Source organism: Homarus americanus, unplaced genomic scaffold (genome assembly GCF_018991925.1).
Source record: "Homarus americanus isolate GMGI-L3 unplaced genomic scaffold, GMGI_Hamer_2.0 scaffold5773, whole genome shotgun sequence".
NCBI classification, from domain to species: Eukaryota; Metazoa; Arthropoda; class Malacostraca; order Decapoda; family Nephropidae; genus Homarus; species Homarus americanus.
The window spans coordinates 22,970-42,427 of record NW_024717927.1 but is presented as its reverse complement, the minus strand read 5'-3'; the positions used below and the strand labels follow the sequence as shown (position 1 = coordinate 42,427).

The following is a 19,458-nucleotide window of genomic DNA, read 5'->3' as shown; positions in this document are numbered from 1 at the left end:
GGCCAAACTGGAACACCTTGCCCCAGTTGGCACCAGTCACCATACAGTGTTGTCATTCAGATTTAACTGTTACCTAGTTCAAGATAAGGCCAGGCCAAGGTGCAAATATTACAAGGGAAATTACAATGGGATGAGGGAAGAGATGAGGGTTATCAACTGGCCTGACTTATTAAGGTACAAGAACGCAGACACTACGCTGAATATCATAACTAGTAAAATGACCCATTTGATCGATAAATATATACCCAAGACCAAACCCAGTGCTTCTAAGAATACGAGGGGATCACTACACATGAACCATGCGGCGGTCGACAAAATTAAGAAAACCCAGAAATTCAAGACGTGGGTTGGGTCAAACGATGAGCAAGACAGGAGGATGTATGCAGGAGCCAGAAACCAAGCAAAGATAGAGTGAAGGAGTTCCAGAGGCTGGTTGCACGCGAGGTCAAGTCAAACCCAAAGGCGTTTTACCGCTATGCAAAGTCGAAATTGAAAACGCGAGTAGGAGTATCAGACCTGAGGCTTGAAGATGGTAGTTGTGCAGATTCTGACCAGGATAAAGCTGAGGCATTGAACAGCTTCTTTTCCTCAGTGTTCACAAGAGAGGATGCAACTAACCTTCCTGCGTTTGAGGACAGACGGTTCGACATAGCACTGACCCACATTGTGTTCACAGAAGAGGGTATTAGAAATAAACTGTCCAGGCTAAAGGTCCATAAGAGTCCTGGACCTGACATGGTGCATCCTAGAGTGCTAAGAGAGCTGTGCAACGAGCTTGCAGAGCCCCTGAAGATCCTGTTTTGTAAATGCCTGGATGAACAAATGGTCCCCAGTGAATGGAAAGTGGCTTATGTGAGTCCTATCTTCAAGAAGGGCGACAGTCACTCCACGAACAACTATAGACCGGTGAGCCTGACCAGCATAATATGTAAAGTACTTGAGAGTATTATCAGAGATGCCGCGATGGAACATCTACTACGAAACAATCTTGTAAAAGATTGCCAACACGGCTTTATGCCGGGGCGCTCTTGCTTAACACAATTGCTCAAGGTATTGGATATTTGGACCCATATCCTGGAACGGGGTGGTAATATCGACAATACTTACCTAGATTTTGCCAAGGCTTTCGACAGTGTACCCCACGAAAGGCTGAAAATCAAACTGGAAGGGTACGGAATTCGGGGAAATGTCCTAGCGTGGATAGAAGACTTTCTACATGACCGCAAGCAGTGTGTGGTGATTAATGGCACGAAATCGTCATCTGTACCTGTAACAAGTGGGGTACCACAGGGCAGTGTATTGGGCCCGCTGTTGTTTGTTTGTTTCATAAATGACATGCCTGACGTTGTACACTCCTCCATACAAATGTTTGCCGATGATGGCAAGTTATTTCGGGAAATTAAGAACCAAGCGGACTGTGAAGAGCTGCAGAAGGACCTCTGTGGGCTCCAGGAATGGTCGAAGAAATGGCTGCTGAGATTCAATGTCACGAAGTGTAAGAGGATGCACCTGGGGCGTACCAACGGTAAGGAGGCGTATCATATGTCCCAACGGGATGAAGAAAATGCACTAGTTGAGACTGTGTGTGAGAAGGACCTAGGTGTGTATGTTGACAATGAGCTGAAGTTCTCGGGCCATTGTGAGAAGAAGGTAAATCAGGCAAATAAATTATTGGGTCTTATAAGAAGGTCGTTCAGATATCTAGACGGTCCGTCCCTCGTAACGATCTTCAGGAGTGAAGTGCTTCCCCATCTGGAGTACTGTCACCCCATCTGGTCCCCGAGATATGCTAGGGACTGTCAGTTGGTTGAAAATGTTCAAAGGAGGGCCACCAGACTGGTGCCTGCACTTCGGCACCTCAGCTACCCTGAGAGATTGGAGCGCCTGAACTTGCCTAGCTTATACTACAGACGGGCAAGGGGGGACCTAGTTGAGGTGTATAAGCATCTCAGGGGGCACTACTCAGTTGAGTGTCCTTACTTGGAGCTGGCGGACGCTCGCCCCACAAGGGGTCACAGATCAAGATTGAAGAAGCCGCAAGTCCAGAAAACCGTGAGGGCAAACTTTTTCTGAGTGAGGGTTGTAAACTCTTGGAACAATCTACCAAAGAGTGTTGTGACGGCACCGAGTGTGAGCTCTTTCAAGAGAAGACTTGACCAACACTAGAGAGGGTTCAGGCACATTCAGGAGCCGGTGCATGCCCAGTATTTGCCAACAGTGCGTGACAGAGACTTGACCGATCGCCCGGGCAGCTAGCGAGCCGATCTTTTGGTGAAGAATATAAATGAAAAGAGACGTGACCGATCGCCCAAGCGGCTAACAAGCCGATCAGTGGCGAAGAGGATAAAAGAAAAAAAAGAAACAATTACAACGCCAAATTCAGCCAAGATAAAATGTTGAATAATTATAATAATTACACTAACATTTCAACGTCATAAACAAGCAAAGGTTTGAACAACAGTTGGCGAAGGTTTGGCAACGTCCCTGAAGTTGGTTAGTTACCAAACACTGCCTGGGTAACAAAGATGCGTGGATCATTATTCTTACTTAAACAACTTATATGTTTATCCAGGTTGATGCTGGTGCTACAAGAATTAAATTTTCGAACTTTAATATCAATGCATAATTTCTACCAGATACATCTACAGTATACTGGGTATACGCACTCATGATGAAGTGCGAACCTTTGTTGTGGTACAATTTACCTGTATGGTGCTGCCTCTATCGGCCAGGTAAGGAATCAATACAACTGTTCTAATTAGTCGAAGACTTCATCAGTGTAAGACAAATACCTGTGATTACATAGATTTTTAAAGATTAATAGATAAAAAAGGACTATTAGTGTTTCATCTGAGCCATGAGTTCGTGAGTGACTACAACAGAGGGCACAAAGTGAACACACAGGCAGACGAAGCCACCGTCGGCGCAAACGTACACAGCTACTTGGGTTTAAGCATCCGCTCTGGATGTCAGTTCCTGGCCCTGCCGCCCTGCGGCCCTCAGGCGGGCCCTGGTAAACGACAGTGTGTGTTTGACAATGTGTGCGGAAGGGTGTTGTTGCGCGGGTCGGTGACGGGAGACATGGCGTCTGTACACAACCCAAGAAAGAGCGGTTTGCCACAGGTCAGATTAATATCAAGTGTGTGTTTAGTACTATGGTGTGTGGTAGGAGTGAGCGAGTGTCAATTTCGCAATGACCGTGATCAGGAGTACAACCGCGAGCTGGACTACTACTTCTACAACTCTAGGCGAGACCAACCCCCACCTTACTCCACCCAGCCTTCTGTCCGCTCCCGCTACAATAGCGGTGACACCTACTACGGCACGGACCGTCGCTACGACACCCGTTACGACGATCCCTCCAGAGTGCGAGGGTTCGACAACAAGTTCCTGGAGCCAAGTTACAACTACGGCGATGACACAAGTGACACGCGCTACGTCAACTCACGCTTCGACTCAAGGGGCCGCGAGCGTCCAGGGTATGACGGGGGCCTCTGGGACAACCGACATGACAAAAATTTCGGTGTCCTGGACGGCTGGAGACCCGACTTACAGGGTGAACAACGCCCCTCAGAGAAACCAGGTGCGTGCTGCCCCCATGTAGACGTAGAGACGTAGAGTGAGGGGCGGTATGATCTAGGTGTATAAAGGTGTATAAATGGAAGTCAGAGCTAAACAAAGGTACTATCTAACCAGGAGCGAACTCGTAGCAATGGTTTTAAATTAGACAAATTTAGATTTAGGCGCGAGATAGGTAAACACTGGTATGGAAAGAGTAGTGGATGAGTGGATTAAGTTACCAAGCATCATCATTAACTCGTATACGCTGGATAGCTTCAAACATAGGTTGGATATACAGTATGAGCGATAGGGGTTGGGTGTAAATGGGACTGCCCAGTATAGGCCAATAGGCCCGCTGCAGTTTTCTCCATTCTTATGTCCAGGTTAATAATCACTTCCTACCATCCTAACTCTCTGATCATCTATTCCTTCAACCACTTAATTACCACCCACCAGTACACAACTACACAAACCTAAGACATTAACAGTGGTAGCAAGCAGTACAGTACAGAAACGATACACTAATTCCAGCCAAACGCGTTACAACACAGATGCCACTCTCCGGTACTTTACAACAGTCTATACGCATTCCACGGTATAATCTCTCAAAACAAGTTCACGGGGTGAAGGTTTCGAGCGTGTCGTGTCCGTCTTGTGAACTCTTGATGGAATGGTGGTGGGATTATATATTGTAACTTGACAGTAGATTAGGCATCACAGCTTATTTCACGTAACCATCATAACACTAACCTAACTCCCTCTCCCAGATAGTGTGCTTAATCATCGGGAAAAATAGTGCCAAATCTTCACGTGATCCGCCACTATACAACATGTGACCGATGTTGGAGACGATTTTGTCAGGATGTTTGATGATATTTAATTATCTTGATTATTATTTGTATCCTGACACCAGTGAGATCTCTGTGCCTGTACTGGTATGTCTGAATGAATTCAGCGACTATTGACCAATACATCTTACACACTCACACAAGCCACGTCATAGCTGAGTGGGCGAAAAACTGTGTGTAAGACCTGCATAGCAGTGTTGGTTGTGAGTTGTGACATTGCAGTGTGGGAGTCCAACACACGCACACACACACACACTGAATCACCTTTAACTTATCAAGGTTCCGGGTGGTAGGTGATAAGGTGGAGATAGTGACCAGACAACACTCGCTCACTATAATGTCACCCGGGTTGTGTTGTAGGTCACATGTTCACAAGACTGGGAGGGAAAATGTGTAAGATAAAACTCGTAAAACGGACGTCAACAAACCATGACAAAGTGTGAGCAGAGGATAAAGAAAGGATGAATAATTGGAGCTCTGGCGACTTTGGAAATGTTTAATAATTATAATTAACAGTACTGTATTAGTAAGTAAATTAGGTTAGGTTTGCATTAGGGTGTTTAGTCATCAGGTGAAATAAGCAGGGCTGCATAATCTTCATGAGATCCAAGTCCGAACAGATTTGGGTGGAATATGTTAGATTATGTTAAACTGGAATAACGTATAGTAGTTTAGGTGAGGTTGAGATAGGCTAGGCTGGGGTGTGTCGACACTGGGAGGAGGATACACTCAACTTACCGCCCACTGTTACCTACTGCCCCGCCCTCCCCGACATTAATGGCAGGAAAGGAAGTGACACACACAACGTATTCAAGCTCACTCCAGCAGTCAGGATTAATATTCTACACTAACTGCCGACGTGGCGGCGCCTCGAACCGACTCATTCAAGTTACAGCGCGTTAAACGTAACGGCTGAAATGGTGTCGAAATTGCAGTGAGACTACCGTTCACTCAGACTCGGTTCATATAGTGAAAATTTTGAGTAGACGGTCCAAATAGAACTTGAAAGGGCTAGCACAGCTTATAGTTCGTTGAAGCGGATTAAAATACATGAAGACCAAGACCTTGGCAAATAAAACAGTCAATAAACTTCCGTAAAAAGGACAAATGCCACAACCATAATGATAACAAGAATCCTGGGAATATCGTATGGATTATAAGTGGGTCTCAACCTAGGTTCTCACGCACACAGTGGCGGGAGCACAGTAAGCTAGGAGAGGGCGCCAGCTCACACACACACCCCTGTTTCTTCCCAGCCTCAAGCACCTCTACTGGCGCTGTGTTGTTGACCTGCACAAAAACCAGCCACTGGAATTATCCTTCACCATTATAACACCAACTAATGTTACCGTCCTTGTAACAATACCCTCCAATTTTAATAATTTTAGGCATAAACCTCCCCTTTTTTCCTGTGCCCGGGTGGGCTAATTCCCGTAAAACAAAAAAACGTACTTTATTAATTTATGCCGCATAAAGTTTGGTGACGATTTTCTCTCAGTGAAATTTGCCTCTATCCATTTTAATATTTCTAGGCAAGAACGTCGCCAGTTTATATTTTCCAGACAGAAACAAACTTATAAGACTTCTAAAACATTTAATAAATTACCTTAGATGTGCTTACCTGGTTAGTATCAGCGTTTGACAGATGAGATGACTCCAGCAGCCTGCCATTTGCAATGACGGCAGCACAGCTTCTGCAAATGTAATATGACTGGAAACAGCTTTTGCAAATATCATAATATGGTCCGTAAAATCAATAATGTAAAAAAAAATATATTTATAAAATTACCAATACGTGTTTCTTTGTAGATTAATCGTATTGACTATAAATATTCAATAAAACTAACAAAACAATTATGAATAGAGTGGCGAAAAGCAGCTACCTCTTCAAATTTCAGTAATATTAGTTTTCCCTCCACCACACTCCACCGTGCGCTGCAGTAAAGGGCCTTCACATTTAAAAATACGGTTTTCGACACGAGGATCCTTCTCAGGGGAAGATGTTGTTTAATAATACGGGCGTGATGTGGGAAAGTGTTAATGGTGGTGAGAAGGCGGTGGTAGTGATGGTGGGAAGGCAGTAATGGTGGTGGTGGTAAGATGGTGGTAGTGATGGTGGGAAGGCAGTAATGGTGGTGGTGGTAATGGTATGGTGGTGGGAAGGCGGTGATAATGATGGTGGTAGCAACAGTGTGGCAGGATATTGTACCACCCACTCCTGCCACCAGCGTTCATCACCCTAGACGGAAACTGACAGCTGTGATCTGGTGCCGGACACTTAGTGGGTGTTTGTGCCGGATATATTATTGTTGTTATTAATGTTATTGTTGTTATTATTATTATTTTTATCATTATCATCAACATTACCATTGGTAGTATCACACATATAACCACCACCACACTCATTGATCACCATAATACCACTTTATAATATCAAACGTAAATCATATAATAACACTCTCCCTCCTTCACCCCCCCCACCGCCTCCTTCAGGTTTTAACTTACCCCTGGCGGATCTCTTCGTGACGACTGACAGCGGGAAGGTTCAGGGGTTTTATGTCTACCTATACGACAAGCCTGGAGTTCGACCCGATGAGCGTCCCGTCAGCAAGCCCATTCACCAACAGCGACAAATCATGAATGTCTCCACCTTCCTCGGTATTCCCTACGCCAGGCCACCGATCATCGAGGGACGCTTCAAGGTGGGTACTGTTTGTGTTTTTTTTTTTCTGTGTTTGTACGTGTTTCGTGTGTTTGTCCCTCAGCCCAAGATTACAGCACACACACAGAGGATGGGGGGATGACAGGAAGGAGGTGGTATCCCTTTCACGTGCTCTACTTCCCATCTCTAGTTACACTCCTTTAACCATTTCTCGTTTACCCTTCCTTTCTCTACCCTTCTCTCCTTCCCTTTCCATCTCCGTCTCCCTCCTGTTTTCTTCTTTTCCCTCCATTCTTTAACCCTTTCTCCTCCCTCTATCTTATCTTCTTCCCTTTCCATCCTCCCCCCCCCCTCTCCCCGTCAAAGACCAGTACTGATAAGCGTTATCTAGAATTCAATTGAGGTTCAGGCTCTTCTACCAACACCCGCTACTACCTGACTGACTAACCACACATCCTCACTACCACGTTCCCTGAGTGAGTTGTTCTTGCACTGCCACGTGACCACTGGGACACACACACAGGTACTTGAAACACGATAACAAACTGCTCATCACACCTGTAGATAAGACACCCGAGCTTATTTCACCTGTAGTATTAACCCAACCTAACCTAATCCCTCCTTTGTAGCGTTGGTTAGTGACGAGGTGAAGTAAGCTAGGGTGTTTAATCTTCAGGTGACTATCATGATCCAAAATACAATCAATATGCTTTTAATATCCTGTTAATATCTTAGTTTGTGTGTGAGAGAGAGAGAGAGAGAACACCTGCTTGTCCTACCTACCCACCTGACACGGTACAATTAACACCAAGTGACATATTTATTAAAAGTTTCACATTAATGACACGACAAAAACTTAATGCCTCACGACCATTTTGTGTGCGAGGTGGAGAAAAAGTGATCACTCGAGTGTGGTGAGGTGTAGGAGGAGGGTGTCACGGTGGGGTGGTGTAAGTGGACGCGGTTGGGTGAGTGTACTGGGTGGGGTGTAGAAGTCCAAAACACTTACTCTAACCTCCTCCTCCTCAACCACCTCTCACACACACGCACAGTACACACCCTCTACTTACGACGCCAATATTCAAGGACATACTTGGATCACCTGAAGACTAGCCCCTCCCCTTAGGTTAGTTCACCTGATGATTAAACTCCTTTACGCTACCTGGGAAGGGGAGGGGGGTAGGTTAGGTTAACGTTAGGGTGATTAGTCTTCAGGTGAAATAAGCTGGGAGTCTAATCTTCAAGTTGTTTACGATATACAAACACCTGTGTGTGTGTGGGGGGGTGGAGGTAGCTGAGTAGATAATTTGCGTCTTCCTGAGCATTCACCTCTTCCCTCCCCACGCACCCGGTCTTGGAAGAACCACTGGCCAGCACTAACAGGCACAACACCTCTCTCCTCCTACTCCTGTTGCTACTCTTAATAACTATCACTATTACTACTGTACTACGCGAATAGTACCACCACTACTACTACTACTACTACCACAACTGCTACAACTGCTACAACTTCTACCACCACCACTACTACTATTTCTACTACCACAACTACAACCATTACAACTACTACTACTAAAAACAATAACATCAGCGGGAAAGTTGTACAATGCATTACACATTTTCACACAAGCCTCTCATTGTTTACCGAGGCCTTACACTGGACCGACACACCCCACAGTAGGACCTCCAGAGTGACTTGTGTCCAGAATCCTACACTCACGTTCACTGGCTGGTGGAGTTGTGGTTGATTTTGGTGATCTCTCTTAAATCCATCTATATTTATTATCAGGTTATCAAACAAATCAAAGGTAATGGTCTTAACTTCAGAGAAAATTAATCAACTATGAGGCTAACTGAAGTCCCGTTTTCTGTGATGGAAATTGAGGCACGTATTTCATTCGCCTTTTGTCTCGGTCACATTTTATTCTTCAAAAGATTTCTCCGTTGTTCCACCGTGCATCACACACCAGGATTATGACTGGTAGGTGGGTGGGTGTTGAGGGCGCACCACCAACTTTCTAAAACACATTACGGTAGTCGTAACTCTGGGCTCTTGAAAATAGACCAGCAGGATCCCGTCTGCCACACCGACTGACTCAACTAATTTCTGGGTCGCTGATGTGAGTTCCCGAGACAAAATATTTATGTGTTTACAGACAAGTATCATCTTTGCCTTACATAACCTCTGAGTATATAAGATCACCTGAATATTAGACATGATATCTAATTTCACCTAAAGACTAACTTAACCTAACCTAATTCATCCCCATGCAGGTAGCGTTAAGGTGGTTGATCTCTAGTAAAATAACCTGGGGGGGGGGGGTGCAGTAGTTTTCAGGCTCATACACGTGTGGGGTCCTCACACACGATCCTCTAGTGTTTGTAAACATTGGTGCGGCACATCAGCTGATCAGACAAACTACCTCCATCTTTGTTTAACATTCCTTGAGTGTTGTCAAAAGATCTTCCTGACAACACACATTAGTAATGGCGGTAATGGCCTCTGGTATGTTAACACTGCCGCCTCCACTACCCTATAATGACAACAACACAACCTAGAAGTAGCGGGTCAACTGCCATGAGGATGTTCCGGGTCGAGCACTCGTGACCCCACCACTCTCACCCCCAGCAAGTCAGCGGAGACTTGTGCAGACTTAAGCGAGAACAGTTATGCGTCATTGAAATTAGTGTTGTCATTCGCCCCCACAAGCAACATACAGTATTTCCAGAACACCAGAAATCCAGTATAATTTTCAACCACTTAGCCAGAGTATTTTCTAGTCACCTGTTATAACGTAGAGCAGAAAAACACAACACTGGTAAGGTCGTGTTCTCTCACGCTCTCACACTTAAGCACGTGTGAGGTGTTGAGAACGGTGGTGGTGGTGGTAGCGAAGTGGTTTTGGTTTGGCGATGGTGGTGTGTTAAAGAGGTGGTGTTGGTAGCTGTGGCGGTGAGCTGGTGGTGATGGTGGTTAGAAAAATATGTGTGCCGTGGCCGCTGTTAACAGGACCAGTGCCAACCACACACAGTCACTCAGGGTAATACCATCATCACACCCCACTCCTCTCCATCCAAACTCTCCAATTTCTCTGAACTCTACAACTCTCTATTCAATTTTTCCAGGGTTTTGGAAGCCTACCTCGCCACAGAGAAGAAACTCACACACACACACACACACACACACGTCAAGCAGAACATGTGGTCGAATTCGTTACTGGTTTACGATGGTTCAGTGGGCCGCATCAGCCACTGTCAACACCTTTAACATGATGTAACACACGATGGGGTACCTAACGAGGGAGACCTGATGACGTGTGTGTGTGTGCGTGCAAAGTCAGTGGTAAGGAAGGACTGGAGTTTTATGAGTCGAGTCGTATCAACTTAATATCGCCACAGTTCACTAAACCACACACACACACACACACACACACACACACACACACATACTTACATACATACATACATACATACATACATACATACACGCACACACACACACACACACACACACAAACACACACACACACACACACACACTCCTAATCCCACCAGGCAACACTTCCATTGGGTAGGTTGGGTGAATGGGCTGGAGTGGAGGAAGTGGGTGGGATGGGTGAGTGGGTTGGGTGGAGGTGAGGGTTGGGTGGAGGTGAGGTGGGTTGGGTGGAGGTGGGTGAGGAGGTGAAGTGGGTGGAGGTGAGGTGGGTGCGGTGGTAGTTAGTGAACCTGTAACGTAATGCCGGATGTAATTAACTGACCACCAGGTGAAAGAGGGACACACACACACACACACACACACACACACACACACACACACACACGGCAACACCCACTAGTATTACACATACCTCCTCTTGTGTGTGGGAGGAAGGGAAGTGTGTACGTTAGGTGATAATCTATGACTGTATACACAAATCCACACGTACACACACGGTATTTAATCATTTGAAATAAATATGTGTACCTTTATCTACACGTAATCATGTATGTTATTCTCAAGACCCATTTAGTAACTATACAACGTGTGTGTGTGTTCCCAGGAGGTCATCATTCTCCCGTAAAGTTCACTATCATGGTCGCTGACACACGGCCCCTTAAGACGTATTGCATGACAGCCTTGGTCCTGAACAGTGTTTGTGATAATGATAACGTATAAGACAAATTACCGCCAACTTGACATTTATTGATAAGAACAGACCTAACATTTGGTGAAATCAAAGTTCTTCCGAAGTTGTTGCCGCCAAATTATTCCCGCTAAGTCGTTCCTGTCAAGTTTCAAGGACAAGTACCCACCTTTCCAAAGTTTACCACGTTCAGGTACGGACACGGACGCTAAACGGACACAACCACACACCGTCGATTCCATTATACGTATACCCTGTGATATAATAATTACATCCACTAAATTTAAGTTATATTAAAAAAATTCAGTAATTAACACGAGGCTCAGACAGGTGTATCTCGACACAGGTAGGAGTGTGTGTACAGGACAGCTCAACGCCGAAATCGCTGCAAGGGAAAATTTGAGTAAACGAAGTGTGTGTGTGTGTGTGTGTGTGTGTGTGTGCTGTAGCCCCCATAATCAATGATCGACCCGCATACACACGCACCTGGCGCCGCGCTAAACCCTGAAGCAGGTATTGTCGTCTACACACACCAGCCATACTTATACAACTCTATACACTCTTTCCTTTAGCTACGTTATAAACTCTCCCACACCGACCCCCCCCACACACACACACCCCTTAACCTGTGAGTCTTGAATGATACGTGACACCTGGCCCTCTTGGGGGTGACGTCATACAGGTTACCTCACTTGTCTGTGCTGTACCTCAGGTTGTCTCACTTCCTCCTCTGCTACCACTCCTTACACTCCGTCTTCTGCTAAATTATTGCCCCAGGCCTGAGTGACGATGGATTACTGATATTACAGAGCACAAATTACTGCTGCAGACATAATAATTCGGTTGACTTTATATGTAATAATTTGGTTAACTTTACACTCTGCTTGTTGTGTGTGTATGTATACGTCTGTCTGTCTAGCTTGACTGGTAGGACAACTGTTGTAGGATATGGAAATTAGCTTAAGCTTATTTAACTTTAAGTTTAACCACCCTAACGCTAACCTAACCCACCCTTCCCTAACCTAACTTACCCTCCTCAGGTAGCGTTAAGGTGTCCAATCATCAGGTGTAATAAACTGGCCAGGAGGAGGTGGTGGTGGGGGGTCACATGTCATGGAGTCTCGTTATCAACTGGCTTCGAGATGTGGTTAGAAGATGCTTGGTTTAAAATTCCCTCGTCACTAAGAGATGTAAAGACTCATTAAACCAACAACCACTAAACCAAAACAACTTAAAAAATAATCATAATAACACAATGATTCTACCTTAAACTCTTACATCATCTTATGGTTAGTTAGTGGAAGGTGAATGACGTGTGAATCAATAAGAATGAGAATCTCTTTGACGGACGTGTTGAGGTGAATACAAGAGAGTACAACAAGGGTGTGGTGGATGACTAGTGTTTACCTGTGGGTGTTGGTGATACTAACAAGGTTGTGAGTTTTCGTAATGTCAAACATACAGTGAGTCAGGAAGTAAATTGAATCACCATGATGTTAGACACCCCAGCTTATTTCACCATGAGATTAGACACCCCAGCTTATTTCACCGTGAGATTAGACACCCCAGCATATTCCACTTGAAGATTAGACACCCCAGCTTATTTCACCGTAAGATTAACTTAACCTAACCACCACCACCCCACATATGTATCGTTAGGATGGTTAATCTTCAGGTGGAATAAGCTGGGGTGTCTAATCTTCAAGTGAAATAAGCTGGGGTGTCTAATCTTCAGGTGATCCAGTATATGGTAGCATAGATTGCAGTCTTCGCTCAGCTTGACTCACTGACGGACTAAGTATAATTATTCAAATGAAACCGCCGCGTTGCTTCATATCTGATTAATTAAAGTATGTGGATCACGTCAGTACCCACACACACACACACACCTTTGACACCAAAGTCCTTTAGTCACCACCACTATCACGCTCCCACCACCACGCTCCCACCATCACGTTCTCATACAAGTCAATATCAACCACATTCATTCCTTTAACACACCCAACCTCATCTAATTCTGTCACTATACATAAACACGGGACTTGTATTAGTCTGTGTATGTTATGTTCGTTGGTTATATAAGGTATTATCAGCTGTGATGGTGACTTTATCAGCAGATGTCGTTGGGCGGCGTGAGATAGTAAGATAATTAGGGGCTGGCTGGCTGGTTCTCCCTCACACACACACACCAAACACACGCTGTCCGGGAGTGAGTCATTAGGTATGCTGGCACATGGTGATGGGACATACCCTGGTATTTCCCTCACCCTACCTCTCTCATTCCCTACATCCCTCCCTCATCTCATTCATCCTCTGTACTTTCCACTCTCAAACTTATTCTCTCATCTCTCATATTCATCATCCCATCTTTTTTACTCCTCACGTCTCACCCTCACACCTCACTCTCCTACCCTCACACTTCCACACTATACTTTCGACTGTCTACGTGACCTTACTTTCACTATTATCGGTGTTGTATGCAGAGCCGTGAATCCATGACCCAGTTGCTTCGGATCTCTTGTAGATTAATCTCCCCTCCCTCCCGACAGTTAATTTTCACCTAGAGAGTCAGTAACACAGTGCGAGGCGAAATAGTGTTTAGTTAACTAGTACGGTGTATTATTAGACTACAGTATGTCTTTATACACAGTTTTATCAAAATCCTTTTATATCTGTTCGGGTTATCACGTTTACCAATCTGATTGACAGACACACGGATTGGCATCATTTCCTCGAGACTGAATGAGAACAAACTCAACCGTACGATCCACCAAATTTATTCCAGTGTTAAAGTCTGCATCGTGTTGACTTCTTGGAAAATGTAAAAAGTGAAAAACATTTGATAATTTTAAAATCTCGTTAGGTTGAGGGATTTTTGTTAGGCAGTTATTTCCTGGCGGGTCTGTTAGGGACGCCAGCTATACAAGAATGTGTGTCAGGGTATCTCGCCCCACCTTCCACTGCTGCACCTGTCTCACAATTTTTTATCTAGTCTGGGAGGATCAACCGTTGGCTCTTAATAACGTAATATTTAATAAAACATAAATCCAATAAAAGATCCCGAGAAAAGTAATCTAGAGAGACTCACAACCGCTACAAATGGTTGTGTTCATTTGAGTATCACGCACTTTGAAATTTTAATACGTCACACCATCCCCAGCAAAGTTGAGTGGCGTTGTAAGCCCGATAGTGGGGGACGGTAGGAGGGGGGAGAAGGAGGGTGTGTGGGGAAGGGGTTTCGGGGGTGGGGGGCGGGGTGAGGCAGGACAGAGGGAAGGAGGAGGTGGCTAGGATACCGTTGAGAAAGATGAGTTTTGACAAGCCAGAGGATGCTAGTAGTGGTGGAGAGAGAAAAATTAAGAGGTGTATGTGTGTGTGTGTGAGGAAGATGGGTGAAGCCACAGCGGAGGAGGGTGGGGGTATGTGGGGGAAAAGACACCACCTCAAGGGCACATGAGGTAACTCACCCATCAACAAGGAGGAGTGGTGGTCATGTTAATGGTCGGAAAACGGACATAAGGCTGTGCTGTGGAGATATTCAACGCATAATGGGCTTGGGGAGGAGGGGAGGGAGGAAGTAGCGGGTAGAGGGAGGAGGCCAGCTAGCCACAGCGTCTGGGTAGTGCTGGGTCCACCACTGGCGGCCACACACCCACCATTGTCTAACATTCCACATCGTTTCTTTGTCTTCTTATCATTAAGCTAAGACCATTTAGTAAAGACTTTCATTTTTTTTCTATTTGGAAGAAATGATAAAGTTTTCGTGGTATCTTTTCTCGTCATCATTGAGGTGTCCTTGAACTCAATGTCCTGTCCACATTAAAGGTCAAAACGCTATGGTTATTTGTCCATTCTTCTGCTACTTGCACGGTATTAAGAGGCCATTTCACTGCTTACAACGCCATTATAGACGCCCTGATGCACTACATAACAGACCTTTAAAACGACGCATTTCAAAACCTCATAATCAAAACATACGTACCATATCTACCCGAGAGGTATAAAAATAAAAATTTTAAACGTGTATAACGCTACACATATTCCACGGTCAAAATATTTCCTTCAGAATATTCATAAAAACATTCTGAAAGGGAAACTACGTACTGTACCAAGCGCCCTTTCACACACGGCGTATGTGTTGCGTAGATGTGGCAGCAGTGCGAGGTGATGGGGGACTTTCACTGTACGTAGTGTGCTAAGACAAACGTTTGTGAGCGGACCAGCTTACTACAGGCACCCCCCTCCCCTGCTCCACTTGCCTGTTGGTGAATATTAACACAGAAAGTAAAAGTGGTGGTGTGTATGTGTTGAGCAATTGACAAAGTGACTATAGTTAGTAATTTACAGTGATGATATGTCTTTTTAATGGGTATGGGATTTACTATGATGACATTTTCATCGACAATTCTAAGATTAAAAACCACTAATGTATTGTATAATTTTATTCCCATGGATAGTTATTTAAGGCAGCGTTGAATATTGATTTTTTGGACTACTTTAGTCGATTACATTACATCTCACTTGGACGATCGTTTGTTTTATTTGATTTAACGTAACGTAGCTTAACTTAACCTAACTTGAACATTTAACTAACAAAGTAAAAATCGCATTAAACAGACGATTGTCTTTTGGGGTAATGTTTTTGGCATGTGTTTCCCTCAGCTCCCAGCCATCACCCCGGTAACTCCTTGTCATATTTCTCAACATAACTACAGTGCACTAATAAACTTACCACTCCTCATTTGTACTTAACCAACACAACATTCCACTATTCAATACTTACCGCTGGCCTTCGGGGTACCGTTCTCATATCTGAGGGTTGGCGACCACAGTCCTCCACTCTAAACGTTCTCTGGCTTTTTTATCGATCCTCTAAGGTTTTGTATCTCTGGGGACACGGGTTTTAATTTCATTCATCCATCCCAGTCTCTGCCTTCCCCTGGCCCTCCTACCCTCAACTTTGCCCCTTAATATTTCTGTTATCTCCTCATCCTTAATTATATGACCAAAGTACTGTATCTATTTTTTATGTACAATTCAAGTATTAATCTTGAACTTTTTGCTAAGCTTTTGGTCTTTACAGCCGCCACGACGTGTGGAGAACTGGTACAGTACCTGGCAGGCGCTGGACTTTCAGAGCGCTTGTCCCCAGAACCTGAAGTATGTGGGCACCTCCAACGGCATCAGGAATGGCATTAACGAAGATTGTCTCTACCTCAACATCTTCACCCCCTCGGTAGGTCGACTTCATCTATCTATCAACTTTACATAGGTTATATTACCATCGTCTTCAAAGGGCTGACAATAATGGAGTTAACTTTTGTTTTTTTGTTTATATCATGTGGTTAGGTTAGATTAGTCTAACTAATGTGTGTATGTCTATGTATGCAGGTATCAATCAAGGTGAACGATCAGTACCCAGTAATGTTCTATATCCACGGCGGGGACCTGGACCATGGCGCCAGCAACCAGTTCCCCGGCCACCTGCTGGCAGCCTGGGGGGAGGTGGTCGTTGTCACCATCAACTACAGGCTTGGTGCCCTCGGTGAGTATTTCTTCGTGGATTTAGAGTAACAGCACAGGAGAGAAAGACAAAACATATGCAGACAACAAGAGAAGCCAAGAAGACCGTCACCACCACTTCCCCACCTTATACTGACATGTTTCAATAGTTGCTGTTTGCTGACTGTGAAAATCTTATTACTGTACCTTAGTCCCTTATTATCCTTGTTCTTTTGAAATCCTTTAGTGATATACTGTATGTGGTTATTTGAAATAAGATTTGAAGTTGATATTTAATCCACAAGAGGATGATGGGTATAATGAAGCTTGCAGTTATTAACAATACCGTACTCTCCCTCGGCAGGATTCTTGAGCACGGGTGATGTCAACTCCCCAGGTAACTATGGTCTCATGGACATGGCCATGGCGCTGGAGTGGGTCCACGCCAACATACGTTTTTTCAATGGTGACCGCAATAAGATCACAGTGTTTGGGCCAGGAGCTGGAGGAGCCATGGGTGGCTTGCTTGCTGTTCTACCCAAAACAAAATCCTTTGTTAGTCAAGTCATTGCCCAGGTTAGTCAAGGTTGGAAACAAGGTTATACAGTATCTGTTAGATGCTGCTGTCAAGTCAGTCCCACAGCCAGTCAAAGAAAATGTCTCAATATTTGGACAGAAGATGATGTCAAGTTCATGTATAGAGTTCTGATTTAGGTTGTAAAGCCTCTAGCTTGTTCCCTTTAACACTGAGAAACATTATAGAATCAGATATAAATCTTGACAGAGAGATATAAAGCTTTTTACCAAAACACCTAAATAAATTAATTAAGACTGAGTATAAGTTATTAGGATGAAGACTGTGTATGACTTATAGAACTGTATGTATGTCTGTATGTGTTATTGTGCTGAAAGAGTTGAGGTAGCACTTGGTCAGTAACTTAGGGTAAAATATGAAGCGATGATCACAAAGTTAGTAATGATTGCAGTTATATGTGGCATTATTGACACTACTGTAACAAGCATATTGTACTACAGTTTACATATTACCACAGAGAGAGACATTTATTTTATCATACATTTTGCTACAATGAAACAAAGGTTCCTGTCATCATCCCTCTGTCACTTCTCCTCAGAGTGGGTCACCTCTGGCAGACTGGGCAGCACTTGATGATGTGTACAGACTGCAGAACACTTCTCGTGTCTATGGCCTGGAAGTTGGCTGTACTGTCGAGTCATCCTACAAGCTCCTCCAGTGCTTAAACAGACGCAGCTATGAAGAACTGGCATCAGCACCCATCACTGTGTGTTTTTTGTCATAACTGAAATTGAATCCCTTTTGAGTCATTATATATACATGATGAATCTCTCACACTTAAAGATTGTTATGTTATATTGAAACAGCAGTTATTTATGTACTAAGTTATGTAGAATATAATTACTGTAAGAAATTATCCCCCATCAGTTAGTTTTTTTCATTTTAATAGTTAGTGACTCTTTTATTGTATTGTTCCTGTTACAGCCGGATGTAGGAACCTTTGCTTGGGGTCCTGCTGTGGATGCTAATTTCACAGTGCCTGGAGATGACTGGTATGAGGACTGGGATGAGAAAGACTGGCACATTTTGCCAGAGTTGCCTATCAAACTGTATCAGAAGAACCACCACCACCCAGAGCTTCGTTACCTCACTGGTGTCAACAGGGATGCAGCAGCCAAAAGGGTCTGTGAGTATCCAGGAAACTACTATTGTTTCATAAAACTGAACTGCTTTTATTTGTTAAAAGAAACAAATTTTCAGAGTGACTTTTAAATGCAGTACTGTATATTTATTCCTAATATTGTTGCCTGTTAAGTAGTCATAGAGCTTGTTCGTAACAGTAGAAGACCGAGTACGCTTTGCCCTCAGTTGAAGATAATCGGCTGGTGCGTGACCGTCATGTGGTAACGGAGGACTTCTTCAACCAGAGAATCAAGGAATGGGTCAGACACTATAATTATTCGCTCAACCTGGAGGGTGCTTATGATGCTATAAAGTGGATGTACACTTATGGTCCTGATCCATTCAACACTACTCACATCAGGGAGGAATATGTTGATGTAAGTAGAGGCAGGAGTGACAGGTACAGTAGTATCTGGATTTAATTCACAATTTACATGTTATAATTTATGGATTACATCTTGTTATATTGTACAGATGTTTACAGTTATTTGACCTACAGGTTTATGATGGTCTCTTTGATAAAATCTTTAACTCAAAAAGCATTTTCTTGTGCAGCATGTCCTTAAAATTTGCGGGGGTTAGTTTCTCAAAATGGCTGCGAATCGCCAAATCCGCGATAAACATTTGCGGACTTGGGGGGAGGGGGGATGTAATTTTTACTCGTGTGCAAGGAAATGTATATTCCCTTTATGTGTTTGCCCTTAGGATAATTATTTCTTTTACCTGTATTGTATATATATGTCTGTAGACACACATACAAATAAATAATTATGGCAAAATCTTCTCACAAAGCACAGAGTTGACTTGAGGGTAGACTCACATTATTAATACATTTTTGATGTCTTGTTTCTGATTATTTGTGAGAGGATTTTCCCATTATTATATATTTCTATGTGTGTGTGTGTCTGTCTACACACACACACACACACACACATACACACATACACATACACACATACAATACAGGTAAAAGAAATTATTATCTCTAGAACAAATGGCTCCCTGTCCCAGCCATGCAAATGCCAGCAACTTTAAAACTAG

General features: G+C 43.9%; 1 protein-coding gene across 1 annotated transcript in view; it reads left to right on the top strand.

Moving 5' to 3' along the window:
• Positions 1–2,838: 2,838 nt before the first annotated feature.
• LOC121859061 overlaps positions 2,839–19,458 on the top strand; it is a 30,391-nt gene continuing 13,771 nt past the window's right edge. Inside the window, exons 1-8 of the mRNA XM_042355721.1 lie at positions 2,839–3,583; positions 6,903–7,111; positions 16,282–16,434; positions 16,590–16,743; positions 17,065–17,276; positions 17,834–18,001; positions 18,220–18,421; positions 18,604–18,794. Coding sequence (XP_042211655.1) covers positions 3,082–3,583; positions 6,903–7,111; positions 16,282–16,434; positions 16,590–16,743; positions 17,065–17,276; positions 17,834–18,001; positions 18,220–18,421; positions 18,604–18,794 — 1,791 coding nt within the window. The 5' untranslated portion in view covers positions 2,839–3,081. The remainder of the gene's footprint in view (positions 3,584–6,902; positions 7,112–16,281; positions 16,435–16,589; positions 16,744–17,064; positions 17,277–17,833; positions 18,002–18,219; positions 18,422–18,603; positions 18,795–19,458) is intronic.